The sequence below is a fragment of the Xyrauchen texanus genome, chromosome 7 (assembly GCF_025860055.1).
Source record: "Xyrauchen texanus isolate HMW12.3.18 chromosome 7, RBS_HiC_50CHRs, whole genome shotgun sequence".
In the NCBI taxonomy this organism is placed as follows: Eukaryota; Metazoa; Chordata; class Actinopteri; order Cypriniformes; family Catostomidae; genus Xyrauchen; species Xyrauchen texanus.
The window spans coordinates 11,966,076-11,978,929 of record NC_068282.1 but is presented as its reverse complement, the minus strand read 5'-3'; the positions used below and the strand labels follow the sequence as shown (position 1 = coordinate 11,978,929).

The window sequence follows — 12,854 nt, the reverse complement described above, 5'->3', positions numbered from 1 at the left end:
AGTTACACTGCCGCTCGTGAAGTGGTGGCTCGTTTTGTTTTGCTTCAACAGGACCACCACCAATATAACAACAGAAAACACAACATTGCTGCACACAAACCAGAGAGAAGAACTTGCAAACATGTCTGAAGTGTTTGTAGTCAAAAATAGATGCATTTCTATGCCTAGCCTTATTTGTTTGAACCAGAGTCCTCAATCAAACAGAGTCATGGAGGAGGCTGAAAGTAGCTATACACGCACGCATGCGCATGCGCACACGCACACACACACACACACACACACACACAGATGCTACAGTCAGAGTACAGGAGACCACAGTTCTTTGGAGGTTTCGCTAACAAGAAGTGAAGTGGAGGAACAGGAGAGAAAGGCGGGGGGAGTGGGAATGCTTCTCTATTCTGAAGGGTGTGTGTGTGTCAGACCTCCGTGAAAACAGTGGGATACCGTCAGATTATAAGCCCGAACCAGACCCAAACATGAAATCGCTCACTTTCTTTACAATTACTGTTGCAATAGGCAAAATTTTATGTAAGCATATAGGCAACATTTGAACAGTAACAGTTTACTGTTGTAACAGTAAACACACAATTTTAACAAGGCATGGCACCCCCTCAGTACACTAGAGCAGAAGGGAAAAAAGCATTGATTTGCCATTTTTACATGGTGCAAAACAATCTGGAATAATATGAAACAATGGAACAATCCCCTCTTTACAGCCAGAATTTGTTTAGAACGTTGAATCTTAGTGACACCTGTGCTAAAAACAATCTAGACACCGTGCAAAGAATGAAACAAGAGCGCCGGTGTCTCAACATTGACAACAAAAATGTAAGTTCTTTTAACTTGACAATGGTGCCGGTCCTGCGCGAGATGCTGAAGGAACAGCAAGACACAGCGCAACAGTCAAAGACATTTGTCCAGCACAAGTCGTGAGTGAGAGCACATGTGAAACAAGTTCGGTAGGCCTGATTATTTTTTCATTAATTACAAACCCAAAAACTGACTCGAACCCGGCCTGAAAACCCTTGGGTTCTCGGGTAACGTTAGACCTGGGTCGGGTTGCAGACCTCTAAACAGTGCCAGTTCACAATGGACTGGTTTTCCTAGTGAGACGCCAAATATAGAAACACAGCGATCAACAGAATGTCCAGTCGCAGCTGCTTAGAACAAAAACTCAAATTAACATAAATAAGATAACTTTTAATGCATCTCATTTGCCGCCTGAGTAGGACACAGTATGACTGAAGCTACCTTCATCCCTATCTCTCTGTTTGATTGAGGACTCAAACAAATAAGGCTGGGCATAGAAATGCATCTATTTTTCGACAACAAACTCTTCAGACATGTTTTGCAAGTTCTTTTCTCTGGTTCGTGTGCAGCTATGTTGTGTTTTCTGTTGTTGATATCGCAGGTGGTCCTGTTGAAGCGTAAAACGATTTTTCGCTTGAATGCCCCACCTCTTGAGCGGCAACAATACTACTTTTTCTCTTGTTCAAAGAGCTCTATAACTTTAGTGCAGACTCATGATTGCACACAGGAGATCAAATGTTGGTCAAGAGTTTCGATTAATGACTGAATTTTCATTTTGGGTGAACTATCCCTTTAAGATTCTGTACCTTTCATACAATCAAGCAAACCATGTTAATTTGTATGAATGTTCATATTCCCTTGCTTCCTTATAGAACATTTTCAAATCATGCTGGATAGCATGGATCATCAGGTTTTGCATAAACTTGTGCAGTCCAAGCCAACTTGAGTTCATGCTGTCATTAAAGCAAAAAGTGGACATATAAGAGGTTCTGAAATGCATGCAATTTCTTTAATGATTATTTTCAGTCAAATTGTTATGTAAAAAATTTGCATATAGATATGCATCTAAAGCCGAAATCGGAACGCACGTGGACGACTTTATAATATCCTTTTCAATATTTCCCTTTAGCCAGCATCTTGATACATGCACAATCTCTTTCCTACACTCATTTCCAGGAACTGCATCTCAACTGTGTCATTCCCTGATCTTGTGGACCACAGAATACAGAAAAATGAATTGCTCATTGAAGATGACATTTGTGCCATAATGGAAATCTTTTGTAAAACTGCTGACAGGGGTGGTCTGTCCCTTTAATTTTGTGAATTATATACTTAAAGCGTTTAGAGAGAGGACCTAAATTCTTTAGTACAAGGATCAAAGACGTTCGAGGTGCCTTTATTTGAATCCAAAGGCACTATTCTATCTAGAGAACTCCCATTTAGGGACACATTTCTTTTATATAAAGTAATAGCACTGGGGATTTGACTTCCTAATGGAGATGTTTAAATGAAGCTTATGGTCTACTTCCCCCCTAAATCTGACTAGTTCGAGAAGATAAATTCCCCTGTCAAGGTCGAGATGATCAAACAGATTACAATTATTTTATCCCTCGTCTTTATTAATGAGCACTGTCTTTCTTAGTTATATCGTCTAATCAGGATAGATGACATGTCAGCCTTTAGGTTTGTTGTTTTACACATATTTAAAGGAGTCATATGGGTTTATACATTGAGAGATAATAAAACTGTACAGCTTGTCTGGGGAGAAAGTATGCTTTCGGAGTTTTAAAAAAGTCACACTTTTGTATTAAATAAATAGGGCAAGCAAATGGACTGATATGTAGAAAACATTTCTGTCAGTTATCATGTAATTAAATGCTTGTCCTTAGGGGGAAAAAAAAAAACTCACAGTAAAGTTCAAAACAGTGACAAAAATGACTAAAATCAGCTCTGTTCCAAAACCAAGTGAGCTGCCTTGCTAACTACTGCCTATATAGGCAGCTGCCTTTTAAGGCACTATCCTAATTAAAATGAAACCTTAGAAGTGACTGATTTGAAATGCTCAACACAGACATCAACTCTACACACACCACAAAAATAGCTCTTCTAACAAAGTATATGAGAGATGTTTGATATGGTACTAGGAAAGAAAATACATAGCAAACAGAAATATTGGGTAATTTTATTTATACTTTTTTTCTTGATTGCATGCATTAACAGTAGATTTATAATCAACATTTTCTCTGGCGTGTCTGTTACCTTGTCGAAATGTATTGAGGGACTGCTATGTCTGCAAAGGACACATGCGATGCTGCCTTAGAATTAGGCCAATTCAAGGTAGTTTAGAAGGCAGCACAATGTTGCTTTAGAACTACTGTATGCTGTACTACTGTACTTCGGTATTGTGTGCATTACACACTGCCAAGAAGTGTTTCAAGTTACCATGACAATCTCTCTGGCTGTAAAATGTGTGAGCTGACACCCTGTTCACAAAGGTGAATAATTTGGTTCCCTGATTGGTCGCAGTTACCATAAAACTCTGCAGTCATGTGAAATTTTCTTTCTTTCTTTGGTTGCTCTTTTTTTTCTTTCAGTGTCAAGTGCACATCCCTCACACGATCAAGGCTTTGGTGTTCACCCTCTCTCTATCACTCTCTATCTCCTCCCCCTTCTTTCTCTCTCCATTTCCTTGCATTCATCAAAGTCATAACCCCTGTTGTCTCAGCCGAGTGAATCAGAGTGAGCCCCTGGCACAAAATGAAGGCAAAGTCAACAGGAATTAAGTTTCAGTGCAACTGTTTACTCAACTGTGGCCTGCAGTTATTGAAATCTTATCCACGGTTTCGTGTGACGACTGCGGTAATGAATTCAATATGGCTGTGATTTTCGAACTGACAACATCACGCTAAGTCCAAGAAGCAGACACAGGCTGAAACAATTCAGAGGGGCTGGAAAAGGCGTAACTGAGAGCCAATCAGAGATGCTTCAGATTATTGATTGACAAGGACACTCTCGTTATGGATTGATTGATCCCATTTTAATTGATCTCATGTGGATTGAAAGGAAAAATAAGATGTCAAATGTGTTGAGGGTTTTATTTTTTACTTAAATGACAATTATGTCATCATTACTCCCCCACATTTCGTCCCAAACCCATTTGTTCTTTTTTTGTGGAACACAAAATGAGAAATTTTATGATCCTCTTTTCCATACAACATAAAAGTAGTTCATACTATATTCCAAGTCCATACGATAGCTTTGTGTGAGGAACAGACCAAAATGTAAGTCTTTATTCACTGATAATATTCTCCTCCAGTGAGCTGTTAACTTGCAACTGGATCACTGAGCCAGTGAACAGAACCTCGAGAACTGGATAATTTGGTTCATTGAAAATTGAAAAAATGGATCAAACTGATCAATTCAAGAATCTGACTGATTAAGTTCTCAAATTCTCAAATCTAATTAGAGGGAAAACTACTTGAATACAGTGCACTGGCATTGTATTGAAAAGAGAAGCATAAACTTTTTTGAATTCCACGAAAAAAAAAAGAAGAAAATAAAAGCATACAAATTTGGAACGATGTGAGGGAGAGTATTTAATTTCTTGAATCCAAGTTATCTGAAGTAATCATCAAAAAGCACAACCAAAATCTTACCATATGAAACAGAACACAAAATCAATGTCCAAAACAAATCAGTTTTGGGCCTTTCTTTGCTTCCAAACCAGCTGTCATGCAGGCCTGTCCTGTTTGCCGTTAAAACAAAGGCACGACGCTATTCATTTCAATGACAGCAATGTTATACCGATGGACATCTACTTCAGAGGCTTCTCCCATCCCCACCAAACAACACTTGACAACATCTCCCATCATGCCGTGGGGTGCAGATAACACGCGACTGGCTGATCTTTTCAATGCTGCCCCCTTCAAACTCAATGCTCACACGGATAGAAAGAGCTTGTCTGTTTATTTCAGTGAGAGTGAAGATTTTTGGGGGAACTTATAAATGATAAGACTGCAACTGCAGTGACTGCAACAGTCCATGCTTCACTGCCCTGAGAAAGCTCTTAGAAATGCCCTCCCGAGTGTTAGTGGTGTTTACAATGCGACAAGTGAAATCCATGCCCTCCGGATGGACGCCACACGTACGCAACTGTCCGTAAGTTCCGTTGCACCTATGCATTTTAACGTTGCAACACGCTTACCTTGATAAATATTTCACCTGAATGCAGATGCGGAATAAACACATTGGCAACCAAAAACACAATCACAGAAAGAGCACTTAGTGCGTTTAAAAATTAAAACCGCTCTCAATATACATAAATAATCATAATAATGTGTTTATGTACTCTGTTTGAAGGGGGTACAATGATTAAATATTTAAAAGCACTTAAAGAGGGGAGAGAGGGATGCTGTTGACATGCGTTAATAAAGGACAGGTGCATGAGGATGAAACGAAAGATAAAGGAAGACAGAGTGAAAGACAGACAGACCAATGGACAAATGAACGAACGAAAGAGCAAATAAATAATAAAAAAAACCAATAAGCAAATGTAAAAAGCAGAAGAAAGAAAAACAGACTAACAAACAAAATGAATAAAAGAGCAAATGAATGGAAAAAATTAGGGAAAGAAAGAATAAATAAATGAAAGGAAGAAAGAAAGAAAAAAGAAAAAGGAAACAATAGACGACAAAAACTAATGAAAGAGCAAATGAATTAAAGAACGAATAAACAAACACAAAAAAGAAAGAAAAACAGACATGCAAACAAGCAAACAAATAAAAGAGCAAATGAATGAAAAAATTAAAGGTGATGAAATGAACATACAAACAAACAAGCAAACAAACAAAAGTATGAAAGAAGGAAAAACAGATGAAAAATGAACGGAAGAGCAAATGAATGAAAGAATTAAAGAACAAATATAAAACCTAAACAGAACATATGAAAGAGCATATGAAAGAAAGATGATTGAATGAACAAACAAACAAACCAACAAACGAAACAAGCATTACCTGCTGTTGCTGGAAGGTCACAAGGTCAGACACTGTAATTTCAGAGGAGGGTATGGCACTCTTGGATCGAACTTCTCGGTGTCCCTCCACACAAGATGGGACGCTGTTCTGATTGGCCGCTCCATTACTTGTCGCCTCTGTCCCTGACTCTTGCATCATGACTTAAAAACCTGCAGCAGAGAGACAAAACATTTTTAGCATGCACACACACACACACACACACAAAACACACATGAAAACATTCCAAACAAATGTCCCGCTCAATTTCACATTTCCATCTATCCGTATCTGTACGGTCTACCTCTTTGTTTGAAAGCTTGACTCTTGTATAATTAAAAGAAGACAAAACCTTTACTTTAACACTATTGTTTCTTTTTTCTTGCAGTGCAGACACCAATTTGAATGAGCATAGCTGAAAAAATGTGGGCTCAAAAGAAGCTAACCATTATTTTCTGTTTGTCATTTTTCTGATGGGACATGAATGAAGAAACCAAGCATATGGGATGGAACCCAACCTCGGTCACGTCTCAGAAGAAAGGCCCAAGAAAACACACTGCCTCACAAACAAAACTTGTTAGAAATAGATTTTTTTTACTTGCATTGCTCCCAGAAGAACCAGAGCCCGATAGTTTTTTAATAGGAAACAGGACAGGGGAGTTGGTCGGATAAAAAAAAAATATTACCAAATCAAAACTTCTAGGCAAACGTTCGCATACCGGGTGTTAAGTCCTGGGCCCACATGCAAATAAACAAACCTGAAAATATTCAGATGTACTTCCAAAGTACTTCCAATAACACATTACATTTTAATGATGACTTTTCATGCACAAAATAGCTTTTTGTTCTTCCAAACCCCTGCCTTTTTCCATCCAACAAATATGAATTCTCTCAAACGTGTGGTTTTCTCCTTGAAGGCCTTAAGATACTGATCTATCTGTGTTGTCCCGAGATAGACACTTAGATTTATATCTTTTGCATTCATTGCAGCCTCCGTTGGTGAGGAGTGCCTTGTAGCCCCGTTTCAGACCATCTTAATGAAGCTGACCAAGTCAGGCAGAAGTAAATTAACTTGGCTTATTAATTATTGATATGAGGCAGAATTAATGCCCTTAAAGCAGTGGGTGCTAATCACATAGGCAGGTGAAAATATAAAAGAATTCAGATTTATAATGCTGCCCTCTCAGACAGTAATAAGGGGCTTGATAATTGTGGGGGGGCTTGCTGACATGTGGACAAACACATTCGGCACTAACCCCTTTGGGCCATTGAAGGGCAAAAGCTCTTCCATTGTCTATTTTTATGGAGCTTATGGTCCCACAAAGAAAGACTGGAGTGACTGCAACTAAATCAAAAACTTGATATATAAAAAGATATATAAAAATATATCCCACCAGGAATGTCAATTAGAAGTTTTAGGAATGCACTGAAAATTCACCCAACAAAAACTTTTGGGGGAAAAAAAAGCCATTTTCTGTTTTTGGACCGATAGACAAAAAAAGGCAGAATATCTTGGACGAAAATGTACACACAAGCAACATGCACATGAACAGTTTTGGATATAAACTGTGGCTACACTACATTTCGCATTCCATTCACTTAAATTAAAATATTGGTGACCGGAAATGCTCATATCCTTGCATCTGTGGTGTCCAAAATAATTTTGCATGCTCAAAGCCTATTGTAAAAGCAATTTTAATCATATTTAATGCTGAATACCAATTTCCTTATTGGGTGCACACCCGAGAACCGCACCCGGGTCCGACTGAATGTTGGTCTATAGCAGAGTTCACATGAACCATACTCCAGTTCATTGCTGATATGAATGGAATCGTACCAAATCGTGAAAGCGAGCACTTGTGACGACGTACAATTCATGTCTTTGCAGGCTCGCGATCGCAATTACACCATTATGGTATAATGCATTTTTCATACCTGCTTGTGTCCAAATACACACCTTCAGAGAGCAGCTCACATTCTTCACATCTATTGCATCCCATCCACAGGCTCGCAGCAAACAACCACTAATATTCATCATTACACATTCAATGCATCCACCTGAGACAAACACAATTGTTGTTCTGTGCGTGGCAATTTTTTGTGGGAAATCCTGAGACAAACTTTAATACTTCACTTAACACATTGACGTCTTCTCAAGTTGTTACCTAATTACATTGGTAAACAGCTGTCGCTTGTACTCACTAGGGCTGGGCGATATGTCTTAAATTATATATGATATTTCGATATTTCATATATATATCTCCATAATTATATATTTGCTCTAAAATGGCTCAAAATTGTTTTTGTTTGTTTTTATCAGAGGAATCTTCATTTCATCCAAACAGCCATTGTAGCCAAGTAGATTAAATATTTGAAAGACATCAAATCAAAATCTAATAATTTGTTTTTACATTTAATAAACACAACGGAGGATAAAATTAAATAATTTTCATTGATATGCTCTTTATATTTATATTTCATACACAATGATACATAGTAGCCTAATAAAAACCATTAATTACCATCAAATGTTTTTACTGTGCAAAGCTACTTCACTGACTTGTTTTTGAAACCCCAGTTTTTTTTACCGTTGGACACGTCGATTATATAATAATCACAGTTGATTATTAGAATATAATGCTGGAATATCATTATTCTTCTGATTATTAAATTCGCTTTATAAAAAAGTTATACATTTCTGTCCTGTTTACTTCATCTTCACCTGGGGGCTTTTATTTTGACACAGAAAGTGCTGTAATATTTACTTTAACTTTACAAGAAGCTTTTATTGTGACACAGGAAATGCTGTAATCTCCTCCTCTGTTATTCTGTGCAGCCTCTGTAGATTTGTATAATAACTTGTAACTGTTACTACTGTTTGGAATTACGCGAATGCTTGAACCTGCATTACTTTAATTTCACAATGCACGTGAACTTATCTGACAGTACCAACATGTACGTGCACTTAGATCAGTACGTCACCGGTTTGTTCTGAATCACACACAGACCATGTTCACAGCATTTTGTAGATTAATAATCACATATGACCATTTTGCTATTTTTATGTTATTTGGTTTAATTGTGCAGCACTGAATGATCATGAAATTAGTCAACTGATGCGCTCTATGAAACTTAATGACCAATTGAAAGCACATTAAAATCATCGCGCTATTCACGATATTGGTCAATTTTACATCATCAGCAAAATTATCATGATTATATAGTTAATATTCGCTATATTGCCCAGCCCTAGTACTCACATTGATTACGTAATCGAACCATGGTTCGGACCAAAATAATATGATGTGAACACAGACAAGCACCAGTAGCGAGACGGGGAGGAAATGAACTCTAGTTCAGTCCAAGCAATCAAACCAATTGTGAAAGCACCCTAAATGTGAATCATGTAATAAGGACAGGAAATGATGGGGAGAGGAGTATGAAATGGCATTGGGAAGAGTTGCAAGCTGGATTCGAGCCTATGTGGCTTGCATGAGCACCTCTATTAGTTGTAGAACATGCACTAACCACTAGACCATGGCTCTGTTAACCTTTTTCCACCCCTTCCATCACATCTTTCTCACAAACACTCTGAAATAAACTACACATGCAAACCTATGCCCACGATAATCCAGTCAATTAAAGACAGACATTGTGGTACTCCTACAAACAAGCGGAGACATGTTTAGCAAGGTTTTCTACCGGTGTGTCTTCTTTTAACGTTTTTAGTATCTCAATTGTTCTCGCTTCTTTTTTCATTGTGTTCCATAAAAGAGGGTGATAATGACTATTATGCATGCACTGTCATTCAGTACTAAATTTTCATAATTAAAAAGGAAAGGCGTAAATTTTCAAATGTGTGGCATCTCTAAAAGTAATCATGAGAATGTGCCGGGGGGCTATTTTAATGTATGCAAAACTAGTGACCCACAATAAAGACATGAAGCAGCAACGAATGCAAAGTAATGCATGCACGCCCGTATCCACGTCTGAAGAGGGCCAGCTAAAATTAACACCCAATTAATTTTGGAATTGACAAACAAATGAAACCCATAAATCTACTTTCTCATTAATTTTTGCCATGAAATAATTCAAAAGCTGCAATATCACTGCAAAAAAAAAAAAGTATGTAAGAAAATGCCTGTTATCCATCACGAATATCAAATAGATGGAGGAAAAATAACCTGGTGAAAGGGTATTAATAATCTCAATGGCATTATAAATTAAGCTATTGTTTTAGAGATTTATCAATATAATTCCATCACAATTCCAGCTAAAATGGCTTTGATTTCTTCACCAAAGTGCAATGCTGTTCTTAATTGCTATGTTTTAAATTTTCATTAACTGAAAATTAACATAATTGGAAAAGCTAAAACTAAACTAGAATACACTTTCATAACTTGAAAAACTAACAAAAAACATGGCCACAAATTAATTTTAGTTTCTAATACGCATTTTGATATATTGCAAAATGTTTAAACTTTACAAACCGCCTTCATTTGACATGAAAATGGAAATAAAACTTGATGGCCCGGAGAAATTTAATAGCATTAAACAAATATAAATTATACAAATTAATTCAAATAAAAACAAAATACACCAAAAAATAAATTAGATTTTTTTTTTTAAAAGAAATTAAAACAGAAAATTAATGAAAACTAAATTAAATTGAAAATAAAAAGAAATAATACTAAATAAAAAAAATCTACGTTATAATAACCCTAGGAAAACATTTGTGTAATGTCATGTTTTATGTCATCAAATATACTCACTGAGCACTTTATTAGGAACTCTATGGTCCTAATAAAGTAACCGATGTGTTCTGTTGTAGCCCATTCGGTTTGACGTGTTATGCAGTCTGAGATGCTATTCTGCTCACTACAATTGTACAGAGTGCTGAGTTACTGTAGCCTTTCTGTCAGCTCGACCCATTCTGGCCATTCTCTGTTGACCTCTTTCACCAACAAGGCGTTTCCCTCTGCACAACTGCTGTACACTGGATGTTTTTAGTTTTTGGCACCATTCGGAGTAAACTCTAGAGACTGTTGTGCATGAAAATCCCAGGAGATCAGCAGTTACACAAATACTCAAACCAGTCTGGCACCAACAATCATGCCACGCTCGAAATCACTTTATTTATTTTCCAATTCTGATAGTTGATGTGAACATTAACTGAAGCTCCTGACCCACATTTGCATGATTTTATGCATTGCACTACTGCCACACAATTGGCTGATTAGATTTGCATGAATATGTCGGTGCACAGGTGTTCCTGATAATGTGCTCAATGAGTATAAACGCAAATAACGGACAGGCACACACACACACCAACACCACTGCACACATCAGCAAAATTCCATGAAAATCAGGATTTGTTTGTTTACAGTGTTAATCGACGCTTTAAATAAAAAGAAAACAAAGACTTAAGGAGGGGAAAAAAGGCTCAATAATGGAAATTCCCAGAGATTAAGCTCCCGCCGCCAGGCAACCATCAAACAAACCTCATCAGATGTCTGCGCCTTTTCTGGGCAAAACGTCTGCTTACTAAACACAACAAGTGTTCGGAACAAACAACAGATAATAGAACAAGGTCAGAATTTGAGTTTGTTTATGTTTAATTCGGTTCATCTAAAATTGCAAGCACAATAAATAATACAATACAATCATGTGTTGTACACCCCACCTGGTCTACATAAGAGTAAGTAAATAAAACAATTCCCTTATTTATTAACTTCCTAGATCAGACTGCGAGAACGCATGTGTGTTTATGGAGGGAGAGTGTGTTTGTGTGTGCCATGCACCAGGCCAGAAAGTAGACTCCATCGGTGTAAAAAGTTGCTGTCATTCCGGTAAGTTATGAAAGCCCACCTGCTCTCACAAGTCAATGTTCTCACACCACCCCTGTTTATACAAGCTTTCAACAAAAGCACAACATTCTTACGTTACAGATAAGCAGTCACAATAAGCACAACAAAACCTCATGATGACTTTTGTTTAGGTTCAACCTGGTTGCTTGTCTAGACAACACAACGGTCTGTATGACTGAAGAGGTGTGAGACCAAGTTTTCCCCCAAGGATTTGTGATGAATTATATGGACAGCTGTATTTTGTCTAATGTGGTTCACAGCAAACAACAACCTTATACAGTACTGTTTTGGGCAATTTTCAGGCCATTCTATTTTAACTGGTTAAGACATCTTAATTCCAGTGCAGATGAATCTTAATACTACAGCATACAATGATGTTCTAGAGAATTGTGGGCTTGCAAGATTGTGACAAAAGTTTATGAAGGCCCCTTTTCTGTTCCAGCATGACAAATCCCCTGTGCATAAAGTGAGGTGTCTTAAAAACATGGTTTACCAAGTCTGTGGAAGAATATGTCTGGGCTGAACAAAGCCCAGACCACTCTATTGAAGATTTTGGTTGATCTCTAGTTCCAATATCTAGTGGAAAGCCCATTCAGAACAGTGGAAGCTGTAATTCCGGCCCATTCCTCCTTTATTTAAGAAAAGTAAAAATCAAGATTACACTGAAGCACTTACAATAGAAGTAAACTGGTCAAATTGTTGAAGGGTTTAAAAGGCAGAAATGTGAAGCTTTTAATTTTATAAAAGCATTCTTCTGTTAAAACTTGTGTAATATATGAGCTGTAAAGTTGCTTAAATTGTTTAAAGGTTTTAGGGTTTACGCAGTTACATTGTCATGGCACGAAAGTTGTAATATTGAATATAACTTTACACAGAAAAGGTTAGTAAGTGATTTTATCACATACAATCATGTTAACATGTGGCTATACTTTTGAAACAGTGAGTATATTAATGCTTATGCCTCACTGTCACTCTTTTGTGTCAATGTCACATTTTAAAGTAGGGACAAGATAAAATTAATTCTGCCACAAATGTTGTTGATTGATCCTAGCTTGTATTGAACATTGAACATTCCTTTAATATAATTCAAATATAATTCTTTATTCAGACTGGCAGCTATACATCATCGCACCATTAGCTGGGCAATTCCTAGTCAATCCCATGTAAG

General features: G+C 37.2%; 1 protein-coding gene across 10 annotated transcripts in view; it reads right to left on the bottom strand.

Annotated features, from left to right (window-relative positions):
* LOC127646979 (forkhead box protein P1-B-like) overlaps positions 1-12,854 on the bottom strand; it is a 247,987-nt gene that overhangs the window by 121,867 nt on the left and 113,266 nt on the right. For all 10 annotated transcript variants that reach the window (XM_052130998.1, XM_052131001.1, XM_052130997.1 and 7 more), the window contains one exon: positions 5,823-5,992. In XM_052130998.1, the coding sequence (XP_051986958.1) occupies positions 5,823-5,981 (159 nt within the window). In that variant the 5' untranslated portion in view covers positions 5,982-5,992. The remainder of the gene's footprint in view (positions 1-5,822; positions 5,993-12,854) is intronic.